The sequence below is a fragment of the Nothobranchius furzeri genome, chromosome 12 (genome assembly GCF_043380555.1).
Source record: "Nothobranchius furzeri strain GRZ-AD chromosome 12, NfurGRZ-RIMD1, whole genome shotgun sequence".
Taxonomy (NCBI): domain Eukaryota; kingdom Metazoa; phylum Chordata; class Actinopteri; order Cyprinodontiformes; family Nothobranchiidae; genus Nothobranchius; species Nothobranchius furzeri.
This window is the reverse complement of record NC_091752.1, coordinates 15,230,836-15,254,705: the sequence shown is the minus strand read 5'-3', so window position 1 is coordinate 15,254,705 and position 23,870 is coordinate 15,230,836. Positions and strand designations below refer to the sequence as shown.

At 43.1% G+C, this 23,870-nt stretch overlaps 4 protein-coding genes across 6 annotated transcripts in view; 2 read left to right on the top strand and 2 right to left on the bottom strand.

Annotated features, from left to right (window-relative positions):
* Positions 1-1,356, bottom strand: part of tmem63ba (transmembrane protein 63Ba) — a 34,381-nt gene extending 33,025 nt beyond the window's left edge. For all 3 annotated transcript variants that reach the window (XM_054749990.2, XM_015944146.3, XM_015944147.3), the window contains exon 1: positions 1,134-1,356. The gene's annotated coding sequence lies outside the window, so the exon portion shown is untranslated. The remainder of the gene's footprint in view (positions 1-1,133) is intronic.
* Positions 1,357-1,752: 396 nt separating this feature from the next.
* mrpl14 (mitochondrial ribosomal protein L14) lies at positions 1,753-2,851 on the top strand. Its single transcript, XM_015944150.3, has 3 exons — positions 1,753-1,920; positions 2,007-2,100; positions 2,413-2,851. Exons 2-3 carry the CDS (start codon positions 2,021-2,023, stop codon positions 2,777-2,779), a joined length of 447 nt encoding a protein of 148 aa, XP_015799636.1. The 5' UTR covers positions 1,753-1,920; positions 2,007-2,020; the 3' UTR covers positions 2,780-2,851.
* A 655-nt stretch (positions 2,852-3,506) lies between these two features.
* On the bottom strand, positions 3,507-13,725 carry capn1a (calpain 1, (mu/I) large subunit a). The gene is made up of 22 exons (XM_015944148.3): positions 13,595-13,725; positions 9,151-9,397; positions 8,757-8,826; positions 8,550-8,668; positions 8,328-8,461; positions 8,042-8,210; positions 7,870-7,953; positions 6,349-6,434; positions 6,198-6,272; positions 5,688-5,848; positions 5,451-5,620; positions 5,348-5,359; positions 5,042-5,253; positions 4,919-4,958; positions 4,772-4,837; positions 4,636-4,693; positions 4,423-4,487; positions 4,252-4,320; positions 4,100-4,178; positions 3,920-4,033; positions 3,781-3,839; positions 3,507-3,707 (listed from the first exon to the last, which is right to left on the bottom strand). Exons 2-22 carry the CDS (start codon positions 9,394-9,396, stop codon positions 3,681-3,683), a joined length of 2,115 nt encoding a protein of 704 aa, XP_015799634.3. The 5' UTR covers position 9,397; positions 13,595-13,725; the 3' UTR covers positions 3,507-3,680.
* A 2,453-nt stretch (positions 13,726-16,178) lies between these two features.
* capn8 (calpain 8) lies at positions 16,179-23,842 on the top strand. Its single transcript, XM_015944152.3, has 21 exons — positions 16,179-16,529; positions 16,645-16,714; positions 16,878-16,996; positions 17,185-17,318; positions 17,399-17,567; positions 17,654-17,737; positions 17,835-17,920; positions 18,000-18,074; positions 21,170-21,330; positions 21,408-21,577; positions 21,660-21,671; positions 21,751-21,962; positions 22,168-22,204; positions 22,320-22,385; positions 22,468-22,525; positions 22,611-22,675; positions 22,748-22,816; positions 22,899-22,977; positions 23,360-23,476; positions 23,575-23,633; positions 23,712-23,842. The coding sequence occupies exons 1-21, from the start codon at positions 16,293-16,295 to the stop codon at positions 23,733-23,735; spliced, it is 2,103 nt and encodes a 700-aa protein (XP_015799638.1). The 5' UTR covers positions 16,179-16,292; the 3' UTR covers positions 23,736-23,842.
* Positions 23,843-23,870: the final 28 nt, after the last annotated feature.

Below are 23,870 nucleotides of genomic sequence, written 5' to 3'. Positions count from 1 at the left end.
AAATTAGCAATAAATTTATCAGCAACGTATAGAATGAATACACAGAAAGATGCCTAGCCTCTGTTTCCATGTTCCACTCAGTTTGTTTGTAATAAGAGTGTGAGTGTCTACATAAACATGACTATGTTAGTAAAATTAAGTTTAAAACATGAACACACACATCTGATATCAAATTGTACAAACTTTTCCCAAAAGTGTTAACTACCCTCCATAATATTTAAACACATTAGCAGCTATGAATGTTTTAATTATAACAAACCATCAGATACTATATAATCAGAATGTGAGTCTTTTTTCTCAAAAGTATTTGATCACTTTCTGTGTAAAAAAGCAACCAAGCAGCAATGTGTTAGTTTTTTTTTTGTAATATATTTATGAACATGAGACATGTTTATGTTTGAGTAGTACATTTTTATACGTATAATTTCTTAATATCAAACAGAACTGCGCTTCACTTGTGTTTTCTATCAATAATCCGTGTTTCTGTACACCAGGGATCATAAAAGGGCAACCAACTCATGTGCCAAGCTTTGAAGTCATCTGTGCACAATAAAGTCAGTAAATAACTTGCAGTGCACCATGTTTTCGTCAAGAAACTCCCTAAAATTCCCAAACAGCTGAAACGAGAGCGAAATTGTTCTTCCCTGCTGATGATCAAAACGATGTCAAAAACTCTTCCCAATCTTGACAACAAAATAAAACATACGTTTAAGATTTTCTGACGTTTTAAAGATCAAATAAATATTTTTACCGCTCATCAACTTAAATAATTTTGATAAGCTACCAAAATATAATTAGGTGTGAACAGAAAGCGATATTGTAGTTTGCTCTTAGCATCAATGATAATAAATAAAATACAATTAATTGAATAAAACTTCATCAATACAATTGGAGCTACTTTGAATTAAACAGTTCAATCAATAAAAGAACAAACTGTTCAAGCAACAATTGAATTAGTAGCAGGACCGAGCGCTTCAAGCTAATGGCAAAGGGTTGTTTACCCGTTTATTATTCTAAAGCCATCCAATAAGTTCACTCAGTCACGAAATAGCCGACAAGCTGTCGCTGCTGCTGAGGATACGAACTGTCAATGGGTAGCAATTATTCCATTATTGATAACAAAATAAACTTACCATAAGATACGCAGCAGAATCAGAAACTGTCACGTTTTGCTAAGTGCTAGCAGTCAGCTGTAACGGTGACGCTGCTAGCGTAGCTTCTCGATGTTGCAAATACCAGGTTCAAGCTACCTATCAACTAATGTAATTCCGACGACTTTCAATTAAAAGACGGAGGCAAATCCAGAAGAGGTAGTTAGTAAACTGTCTTACTAACGGTTAGTGATAGTAAACACAAGTAAGCTGCCACGGCAGTCACCGACAGCCGGTTAAACAACTATCGCTAACCCAACCAGTCTAACTGCAGTTAAGTGAAAAGCTGGCCGTAGAAATAGATCAACTAGACAGTACACACACGATTATGCACATTAACACCTATAGGTTGTGCTATCTATACTGTTGTTTTCTGGATTCTGTCGCGCATCTTTTTTACGTAAAAACGGGCAAACAAGTTCTCACCATTAGTTTTTGTTTGTTTTATTTTCAATAGTTAACAGTTTACTTACACAAGTGGTAAATATTCAGTATGGCTTTATCTTTGAGGTTAATTGTGCGTTTATGTCGGTTGTGGGCCAGCTTGGCTCGTCGACGCAGTTAGTCGCATGCTGATGACGCGTTTGCTTTGACATTGGCTTGCAACCAATGCTTGCAACGTGAGAAGGGGTAACATTAGCAACTTCGATATTAAAAAACTTGGCACTGTAACGTACTGTAAATCTAATTGTACGTAGTTTTTTGCTCTCTGTTTATACGAAACAAAATTTCCTCTCATTTGTTATCTCTTGTCTGGCCATTCTGTGAGGTTAGTGGCACCATTATGATTTGCAAACGTTTTGGTTCAGTTAGCTGCTAACGATTTCTCTCTTCCTGTACCTATCGCAATCGCAGGATTTGCCGTAGTTATGGCTCTCTCTCGGATAACAAGAACTCTTCCAGGGCTCCTTGTTGAGACTTCGTCAATAGTCTTTCCAAGAAAGTTTAGGTAAGAATATGCTGTGCCTACAATTTCGTGATGTTAGCCAAATCAAAACTGCAGTAACGCATAAATTATGGAAGGAAAATACTTAGTTTTATTTTACAAATGAGTCACTAAATCAGTACGTATAATTTCTTCTTAAGAGATTTCCAATATCCAGAAAACATTTTCTGTAAACTTTTATTCAGGTTGGCAAACTTTACATAGAGCATCCCAGATTTAGCCTGTGTGGGAATATTCCCACCTCCCAACACATCAGGTCACATAAGATATGTTATTATCATTTGTGTAAATTTAAAAAGATTGTTTTTTTGTCAGTGTTTCTGCTGTAGCGGCTGCTATTCAAAAGATGACAAGAGTGCGTGTGGTGGACAACAGCTCCCTCGGAAATACACCATATCACCGTCCCCCTAGAGTGATCCATGTCTACACGAAGAATGGCATTGGAAAAGTTGGTGACAAAGTCTTGCTCGCCATCAAAGGACAGAAGAAGAAAGCGCTCATCGTTGGACACAAAATGCCTGGTGATCGCATGACTCCACGCTTTGATTCGAACAACGTTGTTCTCATTGAGGACAATGGCAACCCTACAGGAACAAGGATTAAGGTCCCTATTCCCTCACATCTCCGTCAGATGGAGGGAGATTTTTCTAAAGTATTGGCTATAGCTAGTTCGTTTGTCTGACTGCATCATTCAAGAGATTTGTGATAATCACTTATTTTCTTCTGTGAAATTGATTAAATTTCTTGTATCCAATTTCCAGATGCATGTAGTCTTTGTCAGTGTGTAATATTTAGTGACGTTTCCTTATGCTTACAATAAACACAGCCCTTACTTTAGACACCAAATTATCTTCTCCACTGCAGCTAAAAGTGGGTCAGGTATACATCAAAGAATAACACAACCTTTCAGAGAAAATATTTATTGAAGGCACAACATACATTCACAAAACAAGACATCCTACAGGTACATATTTAAAACTGCTGGTAAGGCTTTTTATATGAAGATTAATTCGGTCTAATGCGTGTCCTGTAAGAATTTCAAGTTATGGGATGTTAAAACGAGGCAAATGCACAAGCATCTAAAGTTTTCAGTGCAAAATAAGGCAATAAAAGTCAATTCCTTCACTTCAACTAAAAATGTAATAATGAAAATATTCAAATCCGGTTTAAATTTAAAAAGTTAGGTTGGGTCTGTGTTGCCACCTTGTGGTGTGAGAAGGAAACTACAAACAGGTGATTATTTGTAATCTGTTAAAAGTAAAATTGTCATTAAATACACTATTAAATATTATGGATGTCAACATTAACTGATTTTTGTGATAAAATAAATTATGCTGATGACTATAATGCAAATATAAGAACTGCAGCTTGTGATTGATCATGCAGTCACATGCTTTTTACAACAGCGATGATAGACAGGTGTCAGTGATTTTTATTTCCTGCCCAGACACTTGGTTTGTTTCCTGCTAAACAGCTCTTGAGCTACTTTTAGTTGCATTGAGGTGGGGTTCATAAAGGGCAGGGACGTCTCTTGGAGCTGCAGGCACTACACTTGTATCTTCCTCCTTTACAGTCAGGCTTACTCAACCACACATGGTCAGGTAAAGCCACTGAGCAAATTGAGACTGCAGTTAGACAAAATAATTGTTAGAGAGAATATTGTCCACATAGTCACACACTTACCTCTGTGAGATTCATCTCAGCCACTCCTGATCCTTCTTTGTCAAACTGCTGGAAAGATCCTGCAAAATTCAAAATAACAGTTGTAATGTGTTGCTATAATAAAACCTGAGTATATGCAGTATATTTATAGATTACTCACTAAACATGGCTTCAAGCTTGACCAAGCAACAGATGAAGTTATCAAAGTCAATCATTTCATTGTCTGCATACCGGGCCACCAGAACCTCGTTCAGTTTATTATTCAGTTTGAAGCCTAAAACAGGATGAAAAAGTTAAAAGTGAGTTACTTGTTTTATGATGTCAGCTTGCTACAGCGTACCTGTTCCTTCCACAGCGAGCCGCATCTCATATGAGCTCATAGCTCCAGACTTATCCAGATCAAATTCTCTGAAAATGCCCTGAAAAATGCAGGTGGGAAGGTTAGAAACAAAAGTACAGGACAGCTTTAAGTGTGTACTGTTGATTTCTTACCAACCACTTTCGAATCTTGTTCCAGAGAATCTGAAATTCCACCAGACCTAAACGTGCACTGCCATCTTTCTGAGAAACGGTGCGTCAAGGGTTCAAACTGCAGGCTTGAACGATCACAAAACTGCAAAATGCACTGATTTGCTAAAACAATCAGGTTTAATTTCAGGATACATCCATCAGGTTGACCATTGCCCTACATGATTCCACACTGAAGCCATCAGTCTTCAGATCTCTGTCTAAAACATTAAAAAAAAAAAAAAAACTAATTTTAGTTTGATAAATACTAAGCCTGAACATTAGTCCAGGAAGCCCCGTGCACACATTACAGAGGAATCTAACACGACGGAGTATTTGTCAGCATTATGCCACAAAGAGCAAACTCACGCCTGGAGATGACTCGGTTTAGGATGGTTCTGAGCTCATGAATAGAGATCTCCATGTCCTACATAAGCAGAGTGTTCAGAATAAAGTTATGGAAGCATGATTCATCATATTAACAGATCTACTCGTCAAAACTCACATCTCCTGCTAGTTGGGCAAACATAGACTTAAAAGAGTCATCAATGTCATCCTCGGTTATTTCCTCCTGTAGAGAAAAAGCAAAAAGACGACTTTTTAATCAGAAACGTAATAAAATCCCTAAATGTCCTCCAGTGTTGATGCAGACCTCATCTCCAAAATCAGCAGACACTTCATCATCCAGTTCTCTGCAATTCAAAAACATAAATACATTAGATTTAGCTTCTTATGCAACGGGCGTTTATTCAACAACCTGCTGAGGGAGACGTACTCCGTCTCCGACTGCTTTTCAGTGAAAACCCTCAGCACAAAGTCCGCCTCTTTGCTCGGCTCGAAGGTGGAGGGCACGATCAGGTACTCCCCGGGGGGCAGCCGCAGCCGCGTGCTCACCTCACGCAGGTTGATGAAGGTCTCTGAGCGAGCGCACGACGAATGGCTCAAAAAGAAATTCTTCTTCAAATGCACGTTCTGGCAGCCTCTGTACTGATGGAAGCAGGAAAACATGCATGAATTTATACATTTTTACAAGTTTCTGAGCTGAACTCACATTTTGGCTATCAACTCGTGCACTGCCTACCTCTTCTGGGATCTGTTAAGAATGGTGGAGAAGTAGAAAAGATTGTAAACAACGTATTAGACTGAGAAAGGGATGATTCAGGTTTTATTGCCTCTGCTCTCACCTCATAGAGAGCAAAGCCGATGGTGTGCATGTCCTGACCGTGGCGCCGGTATTTGCGGCGGTCCTTCTGCATGAGGGCTACTAGAAAACTGCATGCCACCTCGTCATCATCTGGATCGTCATCCTCCTCCAGCAGCGTGATCTTATACTGAGGGTTTATCCAAAACGTGTCTACAGAAATATGAGGTTTGCTTTAGTGAGTGTGTACACTTGAATGGCTGTTATGATTTGCACTCACTGGGGTGGTTCCTGCAACCGCCGGCGGTGCTGCCTCTCCTCCAGGTCCCGTAGAACTTGATGGTGTTCCAGTGGTTGAGAGAGTCGTCACTCAGAGCGTCTGGAGTCAAGTTACAAATTTCCAGACGAGAAAACTGCCTCAAGAAATCACTGAAGGACATCCTGGACGAGGAAGCAAAATTTGACAGTGATCAATGAGGAGAGCTCTTTTTTGTTTTAAATCTTCAAAAAGTAATTCAGAGGGTTTTTAGTTTTCTTCCAAGAAAAAACAAAAGGAATAATAGTTTAAAACAATTGTTGTTGTAGTAGAAATCTTATTTTTCTGGCCTTTCCTGTAGAGCTGAGCTTCTAAAATTCAGTATGAAAATGTTTTTTCTTAGTTTTAATATTTGTAGTTTTATTTAAAAAAGCATAACTCTAAAATTTTGGCTAAAATACACAAACGACGACAGTCTTTATTACCATTAGACCTTTTGCCGTACATTTCTAATTCCCCCTTTCCCTTTCTCACCAAAACTCTCCGTCTTCCATGTTAAGATGCAAGTCTTCTCTCTCTGATGGATCGAGCTCATCCCATTCTGATGAACTATAAATGATAAAATGTTAATAAAAACATTACAAGTCGATAAGACAAACTTGAAATAAACACCTGGAACACTCACCTGTCACTCCAGGCACCGGTCCACTCCACCTGGCCCCAAGGGTTACGTATTCGGATAAGACGTACCATGCTGCCACGGTAATCAACCTACGTGACAGCATAGGGAGGGGAAACCTTAAAGGTGGGGTAGGAAATGTTTTGCTGGAGCATTTTTGCCATATTGCTTGAAATGCTCTTCACGTACCGACGGCAACCAATGAATTAAATATTTTGTCAAAAATAATAATTTTGATAGACTGAAACGTACAATCCTGGAAAAACCTCATCCAATCATTATGAATGCACCCGTTCTTAATGACTGGATCCTGATTCATCATCAAGCCAACTCTGAACACCCCCCTTTGTACATACCCCTCTATGTGCACGAATTCATGGATTTCGACTTGGAGCAGCTGATTAGGAAGCAAAGCCAGGATAGCTTGTGACAGAAGGAATGTTCCGTTCTGCTGTAGTTTACAAATTTAATTTAAAGAGTTTTATTTATTTTTTTTCTGTTTAGAATATGGTTCAATTTATGTTGGAAACATTTAAGTGATGGACCTGTTGTTTGTGAACGCAGCCGGTTCTCTGTCAGTTGGCAGAGGAGCGTTTGTCATTTTATTGCCTTGGCAGCATGTTTGCGTGTGTGTGTGTGTGTGTATGAATGTGTGTTTTGACCTGTTGTTCGTGGGTTTTTAACCAGTCAGTGGATCAGAGCTGCTGTGATTTTGAAGTCAGGAATAAACCAAGAAAGCTAAAAATGGCCTTGTTTTTAACAATTAAAGGGAGAGTAGGCCATTTTGGTTTGCTTTATGCACGCCCTGTTTAGCAGAAACAAAAGCAAAATATATCTTCTTGCTGTGTGTTTGTCTTTTAAACACCTTAATCTAACAGCTGAAATGTTTTGCATGCCTTCATCAGTGTCTAAGGGAGTAATTCATCACTAACTCAAACAAATCAGCTGTTTTCATGAGCTAAAACATGCAGGAAATGTGCTGGAACAAGACTGCAGTGCCAGGTATGTCAGCTCAACATTTTTCTAAGTTCAACAGACCGGCTACAGGGGGTGATAGGGGCAGAGTTGCCTTTTATTAAACCTGTAAGGGTCGTTTTGGCACATACAGGCTCAAGAAAATTACTTTATAACATGGAAAATGTTGACAAGTGTCTCTTTTGTATGGGTGTCTTACAATGATATGTAAGACACAATAATAATAAATCTATTCATTCATTAAAACACCCCACTATGTTAGCTAGCATTCTAAATTGCTGTACGGTGAGGTAGGTGTGTTACATTAGAAACCATAGCAGAAAAGGTGCCAACAACAGATAGAAAATATTACAATTAGCCCTCAGGAACAATGATTGCTTTTTCCTGTATTCTGCAGGTGTGGCTAGGAGGGAAGCCTGAAAAAAGGAGGTTGGACCTCTAAATTGTTTACATTTTAAAATAAGTTTGCTTGAAAGCCAAGATAACCATTTTCTATTCCACCTATAAATGACAGTGTTCATGCTTATTGATGACAGTGATGCAGGGGCAGACCTCTTTGAGTCCGGTGACGGAGTAGGCGTGGCCCTTCACCAGCTTCTTGAATGTCACAGCCTCCATGTCAAAAGCACTGGTGATCTGCATGAGTTTAAAATTGATACCATCCTGTGGGAAATTTATAACAAACAATGTGGTCCTCAAGTGCGTTTTGTTTTCCAGCTCTTACATCAATAGAGCATCCCAGTAGGGAGCCTCTTTCCAAAGCCTTGCTGATTATCCTGTAGAGGTCTCGAGGAGCCTTACAGAGCTCGTACATCTCGGACACGCCCCCTGTGAAGTCCTCAAACCCTTCAGTGGTGCTTCCCCCAGACAACGCCTCATAGGAGCCATTTAACCTAATGGCATGCAAAAAATGTACTTGAAACCAATTACACATTCAAGAAGCACTTTGGGGTATCCCACAAAATAAACTCAAGATTAAAGATGCAGCAGCTGAGGCTTCTGAAACCTACTTGGCGTAGGCCTTCTCCAACAGAGCACTCCAGAATTCATTGCCCTCAGCGGAATGAACAAACATGAGCTCCCCATCTTTGACAGGCAATCGATCATCAATCACGACATCCGTCCATTCGCCAAACTGCCAGAACTGCAATGCACAGCAGTAGAGGAAAAAAAAACCCACTTAGCTAAATTGCTGGAAAGAAAATAATTGATGAAATTTTAAGGAAAGGAACCTGAAAGTGGAAGACTCCAGCGTAATCGTCTTGGAATGACTGGCCATGCGGAACAACTCGATGAAGGAGCTTCTCATTTAGAGTCAGAGAGGCGATGGCGGCCAGCAGCCAGCAGTCCCCTGCGGGTGAGACGACAAACTCAGGAACCCCCATCCAAATTTATTATTGGTGCCGATTTAAACAAGAATTTTTACAATAAAAACTCACCAAGAGCTCCCTGACAGATATCTGTTCTGGTGGCACCACCCACAATAAACTGAGGATCACTCGTCAGTTCCTAATAAAACAGAAGTTATATCTTCATTATGAGGATTTCATTTACGAATCAGAATACCAGCGAGGAGAAAATGGCTATTTTCTGCCTTCACACACATTCCCTATGTGCCATCTTCCTGTGTTTTAATTAGACACAGTAAACAAATGTCCTGATGAGGGGAGTGGTCTGGGAATGCCATCCAACAGCTGCAGTGGTCTGCAAAGTTCCTGTCCCTGCTTGTCCCTGCTGTCTGATTTAGCAGGAATGCATCAAGACAGTGTCACTGATACGCCTGTTTACATAAACATTTTCAGAACAACAACAAAAATTCCTGAGTTTTCTCACTGTTGGTCTCATCCACTCCACATCTCTGGTTTTGGAAGAGTAGGGTGCAAGCTCCTTGAAGCCCAGAGATGGAGGCTCAGCTGGGAAGCAAGGGTCCTCAAACAGGCAGCCCGACTCCACACACTGCTGCTTCAGCGCCTCGTAGTCCTGGCCAGCAAACTGCACGGCCTGCTCGTTGGAGCCCATGCCCTCTGCCCGGAGCCTGTCAGCGTATATGCTCGCACAGATCCCTCCGGCTGAATACATACTGGAGCAAGACAAAAATACAGAGCTGGTGAGAGGGTGTGCACACACTGAGCCGTTTATAAATAGCAGCAAGCTAATCAGCAGCACAGGCCTGTCTGGAAGTTACAGCACTTAGCGGTGTAAAAGAAATAAAAATAAAAAATAAATGATTTGCTTTGAGCTAAAGGGAAACCCTAGCCTAGAAACCTAGGTAGACCGTATCAGTAGCAAAGAGATTTTGCTCTGCAGGTCTATATGCAGGATGGATATATAGGATGGCTTTCCAGGCTAGGAAACCCCACTTTAGAGAAGTTTTCTGCAATGCTGATGTCAGCCTGAGAGATGCACAAATCCAAAGCTGTAGCCTGTGAGCTAACCTGGTTTAATCAAACTAAACCATTTCAGAGCTTAAGAGGTCACTACTCAAGCTTTTTTTAGACATGCTGTATTTAAATCTTCGTCTTCGTCTTCCTCCGCTTATCCGGGTCCGGGTCGCGGGGGCAGCATCCCAATTAGGGAGCTCCAGGCCGTCCTCTCCCCGGCCTTCTCCACCAGCTCCTCCGGCAGGACCCCAAGGCGTCCCGGACCAGATTGGAGATGTAACCTCTCCAACATGTCCTGGGTCGACCCGGGGGCCTTCTGCCGGCAGGACATGCCCGAAACACCTCCCCGGGGAGGCGTCCAGGAGGCATCCTGACCAGATGCCCAAACCACCTCAACTGGCTCCTTTCGATCCGGAGGAGCAGCGGTTCTACTCCGAGTCCCTCCCGAATGTCCGAGCTCCTCACCCTATCTCTAAGGCTGAGCCCGGCCACCCTACGGAGGAAACTCATTTCGGCCGCTTGTATCCGCGATCTCGTTCTTTCGGTCATTACCCAAAGCTCATGACCATAGGTGAGGATTGGGATGTAGATCGACCGGTAAATCCAGAGCCTGGCTTTCTGGCTCAGCTCCCTCTTCACCACGACAGATCGGCTCAGCGTCCGCATCACTGCAGACGCCGAACCAATCCGCCTGTCGATCTCCCGATCCCTCCTACCCTCACTCGTGAACAAGACCCCGAGATACTTAAACTCCTCCACTTGAGGTAGGACCTCTCCCCCGACCCGGAGGTGGCAAGCCACCCTTTTCCGGTCGAGAACCATGGTCTCAGATTTGGAGGTGCTGATCCTCATCCCAGCCGCTTCACATTCGGCCGCGAACCTACCCAGCAAGAGCTGAAGGTCAGAGCTGGATGAAGCTAGGAGAACCACATCATCCGCAAAAAGCAGAGACGAGATTCTCCTGCCACCAAACTCGACACACTCCACACCACGGCTGCGTCTAGAAATTCTGTCCATAAAAGTGATGAACAGAACTGGTGACAAAGGGCAGCCCTGGCGGAGTCCAACCCTCACTGGGAACAGGTCCGACTTACTACCGGCTATGCGGACCAAACTCACGCTCCTCTGGTAAAGGGACTGAATGGCCCTTAACAGAAAGCCACCCACCCCATACTCCTGGAGCGTCCCCCACAGGGTGCCCCTGGGGACACGGTCATAAGCCTTCTCCAAATCCACAAAGCACATGTGGATTGGTTGGGCAAACTCCCATGCCCCCTCCATCACCCTTGCAAGGGTATAGAGCTGGTCCACAGTTCCACGGCCAGGACGAAAACCACATTGCTCCTCCTCTATCTGAGATTCAACTATCGATCGGACCCTCCTCTCCAGTACCTTGGAGTAGACCTTTCCAGGGAGGCTGAGGAGTGTGATCCCCCTATAGTTGGAACACACCCTCAGGTCACCCTTCTTAAAGATGGGGACCACCACCCCGGTCTGCCACTCCCTAGGAACTGCCCCCGATGACCACGCAATGTTGTAGAGACGTGTCAACCATGACAGCCCTACAACATCCATAGCCTTGAGATACCCAGGACGAACCTCATCCGCCCCCGGGGGTCCGCCGCTGTGTAGTTGTTTGACTACCTCAGCAACTTCTGCCCCCGAGATTGTACAGTCCATCCCCAGGCCTCCCAGCTCTGGTTCCTCCTCGGAATGCGCGTAGGTGGGATTGAGGAGCTCCTCAAAGTATTCCTTCCACCGTCCGACTATAGCCTCAGTTGACGTCAGCAGCTCCCCATCCCCACTGTAAACAGTGTGAGCGAGTTGCTGCCTTCCTCTCCTGAGGCGCCGGACAGTTTGCCAGAACCTCTTTGGAGCCGATCGATAGTCTTTCTCCATGGCCTCACCAAACTCCTCCCACGCCCGAGATTTTGCCTCGGCAACTGCCACTGCTGCACCCCGCTTGGCTATCCGGTACCTGTCTGCTGCCTCCGGAGACCCACAGACCAGCCACGCCCTGTAGGCCTCCTTCTTCAGCCTGACGGCTCCCCGAACCTCTGGTGTCCACCAGCGGGTACGGGGGTTGCCACCACGACTGGCACCGGCCACCTTACGACCACAGCTAGCAACAGCCGCCTCGACAATCGCAGAGTGGAACAAGGCCCACTCGGACTCAATGTCCCCCACTGCTCTCGGGACGTGGTCAAAGCTCTGCCGGAGGTGGGAGTTGAAGACCGTCTTGACAGGTTCTTCTGCCAGGCGTTCCCAGCAGACCCTCGCTATGCGTTTGGGTCTGCCAGGTCTACGCGGCATGTTCCCTTGCCATCTGATCCAACTCACCACCAGGTGGTGATCAGTTGACAGCTCCGCCCCTCTCTTCACTCGGGTGTCCAAAACATACGGCCGCAGGTCAGATGATACGACTACAAAATCTATCATCGACCTGTGACCTAGGCTGCCCTGGTACCAAGTGTACTGGTGGGCATCCTTATGTTCGAACATGGTGTTCGTTATGGCCAAACTGCGGCTTGCACAGAAGTCCAATAACAAAACACCGCTCGAGTTCAGATTAGGTGGGCCGTTCCTCCCAATCACACCCCTCCAGGTCAAGCTGTCATTGCGTGTATTTAAATCTGCTCATTTTAAATCAAGTGAGGAAAAAGCTCAATAATAAATAAAATAGCATTATAGTGAGAGAAAAAAAACACCAGTTATGACCTGCTGATGGGAAAAAAATCCCTAAATAAAAACATTGAATCCCATAGATTTAAAGTGTTTGTTATTTGTAGAGTAAATGTGTTCAAGGTCTCCAAGTCCAGGCTGCTGCTTTTGGTTAAAATAATAAATCACATTTTTGCAAATAACACATTTAAAACTTAACTAAATGGTAGCAGTGTATCAAAGTAAACATAATATGGAGAAGCAGGTGAATAATTTAAACATAGGAAGGAAGCGTGGGTGAAAATAATCTCAACCTTAAACAGAGCAAACTGAGAAATAACGAAGCAAGTTGAAAGTATGGTACCTGTTCTATGAGTGTAGGCTGTGAAACAAAACAAGAAGAAAGCACAATCATCAAGGATTTTGGTCCTGGGAATGATACAGCACTTTGTTTTCCACTTTCTCTAAAAACACAATTTCCACAGGAGGAATGCTAAAGAGCCGAAGCTGAAAGGAAGCTTGGATAGAGCTCCGAGCACACTAGTGAAAGGTTTGGTGAAAACAAGGACATTGTTTAAAGAGGACAGTGGCCCCATCATGAGGCCCCACATGCCTGCAGAGTCAGCTGTCCAAATGACTAAATACACAAGAAAGAGGGGTTGCGGCAGGTTTCAGATCAGATGCAGGTCTGCATGCCCGCCCCGTGAGCAGAAAGCTGATCCATGCCGTTTCTGTGATGGTGATGATGATGATCATAAAGATTAAGAATGGCAGGACTTTAACCTTTAAACTACTTCCTGCAATCAGCAAACAAACAAATGTTTTTCTTCGTCAGATCACAACCCTGAAGAGTAAAGCTGCACGTTTGTTTACAACTATTATTCCATGCTGGGTATCAACAATCACATTGTGAAGTGGCGCGAGCTGCTGTTTGGCAGCACCTGTTCAAAACAAGCGGGCCTGCCTTCAACTAGCTAACCACTGCGGTTAAAGATTTACAAACAAAGAAAAAATTACATTACTTTACTAAAAGGAATCAAACAGCTGAGTTTAAACTACGCGTTTTGTATTATTGTTTTCTCCAAACTGACTATTATTATTATTATTATCAGGGCTAGAGTCGTGCAGCAGAAACAAACAGCACGCGCTGGTGTGCGACACCGGGGACCGTTAGTCTCGTGCAGTGAAAACAGACGTTTTTGTTTAAATGAAACTAATAAAATCACGAAACTCACCACCGCTTAGAAGTCAACGGAAACCTTTTAAGGAGGGGTCAAAAAGAACAGGAAAGTGGAGATTCAATATGAATCTGTGACGGCCGCGCGCACACACACAAACGCACACGCGCTGGAGAAGGGATCCCCCCACCCCACCGGAAAAAGGCGTGGCTACAATGAAGAGGCAGTACCACTTACAACCACTAGAGGCGCTCAGGAGCTGTAGCAAACATGAAAACAACTACAAAACATCAAAAGCCTGATATGTTTGAAAACATGAATGATTTATAGATTAGATGAATATATCATTAAGAAAAGCTCTCGGGGGAGATGTAATGTCCTCCATTAGCACACCTGCTAAACAGAAATCTCTAACCTGAATAAATTAGGGATCATAAAGAACTCCCAGTCCAGTGATTGCAATGGTATACAACAAGAAAAGGCCAGGCACAGGAAGGTTAATTTAAAAAATTGTTAGACAAACTCAGATAGAAGGAAATCAATGCTTGATATAGGCAAAAATACCTGTAGTCATAAACAGTTTTGTCACTATGGAATTTAAACATGAATTTCTATTAATTTTCTCAGTTTATAAACTATATATATATATATATATATATATATATATGTATATACATATATATATATGGAATTATATATATATATATATGGAATTATTATTATTATTATTATTATTATTACTGTTATTCAGGCTTATTGCAGAAAACAATAAAATTCTATAAGATGATAATAGTTGTATTTAGTCTCTAAAAGTCCATTTAAGTTTGGTATAAACATTTCCCAATATACTGTAAAAGCAAGGAAGGTCTCTTAAAGTTAATAAATAAATAAACTGCTAACTTTTCCCATTAGTTACATTAAAGTTCTTTTTCTGTCCTTTAAATTTCATGGTTTTTGTTTTTGTTGTTTTTATTATTATTTTGTAGGACCTGTTTTGCCATTTGTCATAAATTGATCCCATGTCAGACTGTAAATCCAGTACATTTCATTGATCCCTCTGTGATGTAGCCTGGCAAGCCAGACTAAATTAAGCAAGAATTTGGTCTAGTTCACTAGACTGTCTGTGATGAGGATCCTTGGCACATTTGTTTTACAACCAGTTTTTGTCTGAGCCATGCCTGTTCCTGTTTGTTTAGCCATAGATTCCTGGGAGTTGTCTTTGAAGAACTTCGCAGCACATAAATCTTTGTTGTGTGTTTCAGGTAAACAAAAAGGTTTTTCTCTCTAGTTGCCTTCTGAGAATTTGCCACACTCCCTAACCGATATTCAGCTGTTTAAACAGAAAAAAAATCTATTTTAACTTCATCAGTGAGCTGTGGACCTTTTTACTACGGGTTTTTAGTCAAACATTGAATTAAAACTTACTAATGGGTGATTGTGATGTTTGATTTTTTAACTCTTTTGGGGATTTACCTAAACATGATATTTTCAAGCCCAATTTCCTGACTGATTTGCTTATTTAAAGTAATAATCTAAAGTCACTGATCAGGTTTCAGTTTGTTGTTTTTCATGCTGACAGGAAACAATCACATCACACATTTAATGTAATTACTGAATGCACTCACATACAAGCTTATAGGACTCTAAATTAGCTTTTAATTACAAAAACCCATGCTGTTTGGCTGAAGAAAACATCCGTTTGTGGGTGAAAGGTCATTTTCTCATCATCCTTTCCCATATTTTTTAAAGATTTAACTATTATATTGCAGATTTAATCAAAATTAAGCTTTTTGGAGTTTGTTAAAAACTTGCAATTAAAAATACATAAAAAGAATATGAACAGTTTTTTTTAAAGAAAATCATTGTCTTATTACCCAACTCAGCATTCCCATTAATCCATCTCAGTTAAAAGGTGGACAACTTGTTGCAAAACCTTGTAATTAATATTTAGTTGATGCAATTTGTGATTTAAAATTGTCCTAATTTTCTTGAATCACAGCTGAAAAAGAGAGCATAGTGCTCCCGCTTCAATGCTCAGTTCTGATCAGAAACCTGATAATTTAGCTAAATAAAATAACTGAATAGTTGTTTCAGGGGACTTCTGTTGGGTTACAGTTTGTTTAAGGTGTTATTTTAATTTGGAGGATGTGAGCTCAGAATCAGGATCTAACCAGATGGGTGGGTCCATGCATGCCCCAGGTTCTGAATTACAACACACAGAATTTCTAATTGTTTGGGCTCAGTGGAACAGTTGCTTCAGTATTTGTGCTCAGACATCCTTTTCACAACTCTCAGCTTATAGCCCATCCAACTTTGATGCAGAAACAACACATTTTTCATTTTGGCATTCACTTTTGGTGGTTGTATAAGGTTTTTTATGATATGAGAACACCAACAAGTCAAAAAAACTGTTTGAACTTGAAGATAAGTCACCTGTTTCATCAAAATATGACAAAAAAAATTAGATTGCAAGAAGTGTTTCTGCTGTCGTTGGCTTTAGGTGTGCCCTTGTTTTTGTTGAAGTTGTGGTCACAGTGAGCTCAGCGTGGATTTACATACGTGCTGCTGATGTCTGCTCAGTCAGCCTCACCTGCTCACCTGAAGCTCCTCCTTTACCTGTTATCTGATCCATCACCAGAGGTGCTCATAAGAGCTCTGGGATAAAGCCGCTTCTGGGTAGTGTTCCTTTTAAAATCCACCTGCACCTGCTGTTGACGAGGGAAAATTCTGAGAGTCCACACACAGAGAGGTGACGATGACATCCTTAGCAGGCCGAGTTGCCCGTCAGCAGGACAGAGCACTTGGCATCGGCACCAACGAGAACGCGGCGAAGTTTGGTGGTCAGGATTATGAATCTTTACGGCAGCAGTGTCTGAGCAGCGGACGACTGTTTGTGGATAACAACTTTCCAGCTGAGAGCAAGTCACTAGGCTACAATGAGCTAGGGCCATACTCATCAAAGACCAGGGGCATTGTGTGGAAGAGGCCAACGGTAAGAAGGAACTAAAAAGAAAATAATATCTTAGTTTATTCAACTCTTATAATACTTTTAGTCTCAACCATTTTTCACAAGAAACATTATAATAAATCTTTTGCTCCTTATTTAGGAGTTGTGTGCCAAACCAGTGTTCATTGATAATGGAGCCACCAGAACCGACATTTGCCAAGGAAGCTTAGGTAGGAAAACAATGGATTAAGGAAGTGGTTATTTTTATGTGATGTTGGAAATCACGAGATGCAAACGTTGCCTTTCTATTGGCATGTGAGGAAGAGCTTTTTATGCATAACTGAGGAACAAACCATGTATACGTTTATTATTTTCTGCCTTTGAAATGTGCAGGTGACTGCTGGCTTCTGGCAGCCATAGCTTCTCTGACTCTGGACCAGGATATCCTGGCGCGGGTGGTGCCACCCGAGCAGAGTTTCACTGAAGATTATGCTGGAATATTCCACTTTCAGGTCTGATGAAGCTTTTATAATCTAAACTCTAAAACCACTACTTTTACATTCCATGCAGAGCAAACACACTGCTGTTGTTTTAGTGTAAGATTACACACTTTCCCTTTAAGGGCATCCTTTGTCCAGGGATCACGCTTATGGCCTCTTGGTGTAGTTTCTGGTTGGTTGACTATCCTGTTTCCACTCAGTTCTGGCAGTACGGCACATGGGTGGATGTGGTGATTGACGACCGTTTACCCACCAAAGACGGAAAGCTTCTGTTTGTTCACTCAGCGGAGGGCTCAGAGTTCTGGAGCGCCCTGCTGGAGAAGGCTTACGCTAAGTATGAATTCCTCCACTTTTAATATTTAACCCAAACTTTTCATGCATTGCAAACGTTACAATCCCCTCTGCATCTGATAGGGTGAACGGCTGCTACGAGGCCCTGTCTGGAGGAAACACCATAGAGGGTTTTGAGGATTTCACAGGAGGAATTGCGGAGATTTATGAACTGAGTAAAGCTCCTCCTCAGCTCTTCCAAATCATCAAGAAGGCCCTGAGCCTGGGCTCCCTGTTGGGATGCTCTATTGACGTAAGGTTCAGCTCATGGTTGAGCTTCATGATTAACCCAAATGCTGAATTTAACATGTTTGAATGACCAGTTTGTGCTGCTTTTAGATCACAAGTGCCTATGAGACAGAGGCAGTTACAGCTCTGAAGCTTGTAAAAGGACATGCCTACTCTGTAACTGGAGCAGAAGAGGTATGTGACTCGTCTAAAGTCTCAAAACCACGTATTAAATTATTATCACACTCATCTGCAGTCTGCTCTGCACTTAACTTCTGTTTTTATTTTCCAGGTTAATTATCGAGGTAGGGCGGTTCAGCTGGTCCGCATCAGAAACCCATGGGGACAGGTGGAGTGGACGGGGCCTTGGAGTGATGGGTACATTTATTCATCTTTAATGTCACAAACACAGAAATCATAATTTCTCATGTCTTATTTATCCATTTATCCGGAACAGATCCAGAGAATGGGATTACGTCAGCTCAGATGAGAAATTAAAGTTGAACAATGTGGCTGAGGATGGAGAGTTCTGGTATGGAAACAATTATTTTATGGGTAATATTTTAAACTTACATTTGGAGAACTTCATATTTAATTTGAGTGGTGTGTTTTGGATTTATTTGTCAAGTTTTGCATGCACTAACAAATTGATTCATGTATTCTAACAAGTAATGAGAATAATGTAATGTTTGATGAAGGTGTTTACCCAAAATGTGCTGAGAAATGCAGCAGCAAGCAGACATGACCCAGTGGTTTAATAAGGTAAACACTGTGGATTGAGCAATTCAATTGGCAAAGGGGGCTGACAGAACAGACACAGGATTTGGAAGCGTACTGGAAAACTGGGAACTCTATAGTCTACACAGCAGAGGAGGATTATTGAGTGAGTTCAGGTGAAACCCATGGAACAGAGTCAAACTTACTGAAAACCAGTGGCATGCCCAAGGGGTGGCCAGAAGAGCCACGGCCACCCCAGCTGGAAAACTATTGGCTACCCTAGTGCCCCACCGCCATGCAGATAAATAAATAACTATATATAACTATATATACATAAAACTCTATGTATATAACTGTGTGTGCGTGTGTGTATATGGTCACCCATGACAAACAGGTCCTAGGAGAGAGACCAAACAAAGAGTAACCCGAGGACCTCTTATGATGAATTGTATAAATGGAAACCATGTTCCCTCGCCCGGACGTGGGTCACCAGGGCCCCCCTCTGGAGCCAGGCCTGGAGGTGGGGCACATTGGCGAGCGCCTGGTGGCCGGGCTTTCACCCATGGAGCCCGGCCAGGCACAGCCCGAAGAGGAAACGTGGGTCCCCCTTCCCATGGGGGAGCTGTCAACTGACCACTACCTGGTGGTGAGTTGGCTCAGATGGTGGGGGAGGATGCCAGTCAGACCAGGCAGGCCCAAACGTATTGCGAGGGTCTGCTGGGAACGTCTGGCAGAGTCTCCTGTCAGAAGGAGCTTCAATTCCCACCTCCGACAGAACTTCCAAAATGTTCCGGGGGACATTGAGTCTGAATGGACCCTGTTCCATGCCTCCATTGTTGAGGCGGCCGACCGGTGCTGTAGTCGCAGGATTGTCGTTGCCTGTCGTGGTGGCAACCCCCGAACCCGCTGGTGGACACTGGCGGTTAGGGATGCTGTCAGGCTGAAGAAAGAGTCCTATCAGGTCTTTTTGGCCTGTGGGACTCCAGAGGCAGCTGACGGGTACCGGCAGTCCAAACGGAACGGGACGGTGCGCTGCTGACCTCTACTCAGGATGTTGTGGATCGGTGGGCAAAATACTTCGAAAACCTCCTCAATCCCATTGACACGTCTTCCAGTGAGGAAGCAGAGTCTGGGGACTTTGGGTTGGCCTCTCAAATCTCTGGTGCTGAGGTCACTGAGGTGGTTAAAAAGCTCCTCTGTGGCAAGGCTCCAGGGGTGGATGAGATCTGCCCGGAGTTCCTTAAGGCTCTGGATGTTGTGGGGCTGTGTTGGCTGACGCGGCTCTGCAATATCGTGTGGACATCGGGGGCAGTCCCACTGGACTGGCAGGCCGGGGTGGTGGTTCCCTTATTTAAAAAGGGGGACCGCAGGTTGTGTTCCAACTGCAGGGGGATCATACTCCCGAGCCTTCCTGGTAAGGTCTATTCAGGGGTTCTGGAGAGGAGGGTCCGTCGGATTGTTGAATCTCAGATTCAGGAGGAGCAATGTGGTTTTTGTCCTGACCGTGGAACACTGGACCAGCTCTATACCCTTAGGGGGATCCTGAAGGGTGCGTGGGAATTTGCCCAACCAGTCTACATGTGTTTCGTGGATTTTGAGAAGGCGTCCCTCGGGGGGCCCTGTGGGGGTACTCCGGGAATATGGGGTACCAGGCCCTCTGATATGGGCTGTTAGGTCCCTGTATGACCGGTGTCAGAGCTTGGTCTGCATTGCCGGCAGTAAGTCCGGCTCGTTCCCAGTGAGAGTTGGACTCTGCCAAGGCTGCCCTTGGTCACCGATTCTGTTCATAACCTTTATGGACAGGATTTCTAGGCGCAGCCAAGTTGTGGAGGGCATCCGTTTTGGTGGCTTGAGGATCAGGTCTCTGCTTTTTGCAGATGATAATCTGAGACCATGGTCTTGATTCGGAAAAGGGTCAGGGATGAGGTCCTGCCCCAAGTGGAGGAGTTTAAGTATCTCGGGGTCTTGTTCACGAGTGAGGGAAAACTGGAGCGTGAGATTGATAGGCGGATTGGTGCTGCATCTGCAGTGATGCGGGCGTTGTATCGGTCTGTCGTGGTGAAGAGAGAGCTGAGTCAGAAGGCGAAGCTCTCGATTTACCGGTCGATCTACGTTCCTACCCTCACAATGGTCATGAGCTTTGGGTAGTGACCGAAAAAACGAGATCGCGGATACAAGCGGCCAAAATGAATTTTCCCCGAAGAGTGGCTGGGCTCTCCCTTAGAGATAGGGTGAGAAGCTCGGTCATCTGGGAGGGGCTCGGAGTAGACCCTCTGCTCCTCCACATCGAGAGGAGCCAGTTGAGGTGGCTCAGGCATCTGGTCAGGATGCCTCCTGGACGCCTCCCTGGTGAGGTTTTCCGGGCACATCCAACAAGGAGGCGACCTAAAGGTAGACACAGGACACGGTGGAGGGACTATGTCTCTCACCTGGCCAGGGAACGCCTTGGGATTCCCCCGGAGGAGCTGGTCCAAGTGGCTGGAGAGAGGGAAGTCTGGGCCTCTCGCCTTAGGCTACTGCCCCCGCGACCCGACTCCGGATAAGCGGATGAAAATGGATGGATGGATATATATATATATATATATATATATATATATATATATATATATATATATATATATATATATATATATATATATACACACACATATATATATTTATATTTATATATATATTTATATATATATATATATATATATATATTAACTTAGTAAATCACAATTCACACAGAGGTTCACCATTTTTATGAACTGTTTTGTGATTCAAAAACACTAAAATCTGAAAACAATGTCTGAAATGACAGAAATTTTGTTATCGTCTGAAATGTTTGTGTTTCTCAAAAGTCCCCCCACTTACCACAGTGCTGGGAAGAAAATAGATTAGAAAAAGGCTTCTTCTTCTTCTCTTCAGGATGTCCTATCTAGACTTCATCAAGAACTTCTCCAAGGTGGAGATCTGCAACTTGACCCCAGACACGCTCTCAAGCGACGAAGTCGGCCGCTGGAACAATTACCAGTTTGAAGGCATGTGGAGGGTTGGATCTACTGCTGGCGGCTGTCGAAATAATGCCGGTTAGACACAAGTTCTGACTGTCTCAGAAACAATTTGTTTCCTGATGTAAACTATTTCATTTCTCTCTCTGTTGTAGCAACATTCTCATCCAACCCTCAGTTCGTGGTACGTCTGGAAGAGGTGGACGATCATCCTCTGGATGGAAAGGACGGGTGCACCTTTCTGGTGGGGCTGATGCAGAAGGGTGGGCGACAGAATAGGAGGCTTAACAGTGACCTGGAAGCCATTGGATTTGCCATTTACAAGGTGCCACAGCGTAATCTGATGCCTCATTTGAGAATAATCAGCTTCTGAAAAACAAGTAATTTAGTGTGTTTTCTTCTAACAGGTCCCCGATGAGGTTTGTATCAGCTTTGTTTTTCACACTTTCTTTAATTTCATTTAGAAAATCTGCAGAAATCCTCTTGTTGTCTTGTTAGTTCAAAGGCCGAAGCAACGTTCACCTTGGCCCTGAAGTGCTGCTGCGTCAGAAAGCCGTTGCTATGAGCAGCACCTTCATCAACACCCGCGAAGTCTGCGAGCGCTTCAGACTCCCTCGTGGGGAATACGTCATAATTCCCTCAACCTTTCTGCCTCACAAGAACGGCAGTTTTCTCCTCAGGGTTTTCTCTGAGAAAGAGGCCAGCACCAGGTATCTGTGATGAGATTTAAATCAGAAATCTGGAGTTTTATTTATTTTTTCAGATGGCACCATCTAGAGGTGGACAACTGTATTACGCCCTTTGAGCCCCTCTCATTACTTTCGTGTTTATGGCTGGAAGCAACACAACTCATTTGTGAATGCATGCCTCTAGCAAAGCAACAGACCTAAAACACATTGTTTGTTTCTATTTTAGTCGCCTGGATAAGAAAATTAATGCTGACATAAAAGAGGTAACTTTCTGCTCACCTCAAATCAAAGCATTTAGATAGAAAAAATATTCATTGTGTAGTAAATCAAACAATTTCAACATTTATGGTCCTTTCACCTTTCTGTGTTGCTCCACAGAAAGAGGTTTCTGAAAAGGACATGGACCCAAATTTCAAGAAACTCTTCAAGCAGATTGCTGGCAGCGTAGGTTGAGACAGTCATATGAAGGTTTTAATCTGTCATGGAGTTTACATTCAGGTATTAACCAGCACTTGGCTCCAAACAGGATATGGAAATATCTGCATTTAAACTGGTTGAAATGTTGAACAACATCGTGTCTCATCGTAAGTCCTTTGAAGAACTTTAATTTATTTACATGTAGCCTTTTGTCATGGCCTTAGTGAGTTATGTGTTGATAATTTTTTACAGGTTCTGACATAAAGACACACGGATTCAGCATTGAGACCGGGCGTCTCATCGTCAGTCTGCTGGACGTATCCTCTATTTCTAAAGAACCTTTAAAGTTTTAACAGTGTTTCATTTTTATAAGCCTTGACATTGTCCAGAAAGATGACAATTCCATGTTGGGATTGACTGAATTCTACGTGTTCTGGAACAAACTTCAGAAGTATTTGGTAAGATTCCGTTACACCAAAAAAAGTAAAAAGTGAAAGTTGGAAATTTGATATTAGACCAAAGACTGTGTGGGTCATGCAGGAGATCTTCAAGAGTCACGACACGGACAAATCTGGCACAATGAGCTCACATGAGATGAGAGCAGCAGCAGATAAAGCAGGTAACACTCATCAGACACTAAAATGTAGAATTCACACTCAGGTGATGTTCCTTCATCTGGGTTCTTTTGCATGAACAAAAAATGAGCTTGTTGACCCAGCTGTGTGTGTATGTGTGTGTGTGTGCGTGCGTGCGTTTGCGTGCACTTAAACTGGAAAAGCCAGTTAGGGCACTCCAGCCCTGCTCTCACAATCCATGCATGTACACTGTGGCCCCAAGAACAAAGGATGCATGGGTGAGACGGTGTCACATATCACTCTGCAAATATCTGACCCGTTTAAAACAAGAAAAAGCCCCAACAGCATAAAAACTCACCTTCATCTTTGGAAACGACCCATATAATCCACAAGATAATAAACATATGCTGTTTATTTTCCTTGCAGGGTTTCAGGTTAACAGCGCCCTCTTGCAGGCCATCGTCAATCGTTACGCCGACGCTCAGTACGCCATTGACTTCGACAACTTTGTGGGCTGCCTGATTAAACTGGAAATGCTCTTTAGTAAGTGGCGGCAGTCTCTCAAGCACATCTTTGCTCACATGCAACAAACGATTGTGTTCATAATAATGATGCTTTATTTTAATTTTAATTTTAATCAGAAATGTTCAAGACCCTGGAGAAAGATAACTCAGGGAAGATTGAGCTGAATCTGCAACAAGTATGCAATGAAATATCACAATCTGAAAGCTTTCTAGTTAAAACACTCGTATAAACTTTCTTTTGTTTTTCCTTGCAGTGGATGTGCCTGGCAATCTATTAAAGCAGAAGATGAAACAAGCAGGAACCAAGAAGAAAAAAATGATTTTAATCTAGACATTTTCAGTTAGATCTGAGTGATTACAATTCATGTGTAAAACTTCCTAAAATTGTTATGTGTGTGTCGATGTGTTTCTTT

Excerpts from the sequence above, each read along its gene's own strand:
- mrpl14 (XM_015944150.3), top strand. The coding sequence starts at position 2,021 with ATGGCTCTCTCTCGGATAACAAGAACTCTTCCAGGGCTCCTTGTTGAG. Across the intron at positions 2,101-2,412 it reads GTCTTTCCAAGAAAGTTTAG|TGTTTCTGCTGTAGCGGCTG; the intron begins GTAAGAATATGC and ends TTTTTTTGTCAG.
- capn8 (XM_015944152.3), top strand. The coding sequence starts at position 16,293 with ATGACATCCTTAGCAGGCCGAGTTGCCCGTCAGCAGGACAGAGCACTT. Across the intron at positions 16,715-16,877 it reads CATTTGCCAAGGAAGCTTAG|GTGACTGCTGGCTTCTGGCA; the intron begins GTAGGAAAACAA and ends TGAAATGTGCAG. Across the intron at positions 23,634-23,711 it reads TTGAGCTGAATCTGCAACAA|TGGATGTGCCTGGCAATCTA; the intron begins GTATGCAATGAA and ends TTTTCCTTGCAG.
- capn1a (XM_015944148.3), bottom strand. The coding sequence starts at position 9,396 with ATGTATTCAGCCGGAGGGATCTGTGCGAGCATATACGCTGACAGGCTC. Across the intron at positions 8,211-8,327 it reads TTGGAGAAGGCCTACGCCAA|GTTAAATGGCTCCTATGAGG; the intron begins GTAGGTTTCAGA and ends GCATGCCATTAG. Across the intron at positions 6,435-7,869 it reads CCGTCACCGGACTCAAAGAG|GTTGATTACCGTGGCAGCAT; the intron begins GTCTGCCCCTGC and ends GCTGTCACGTAG.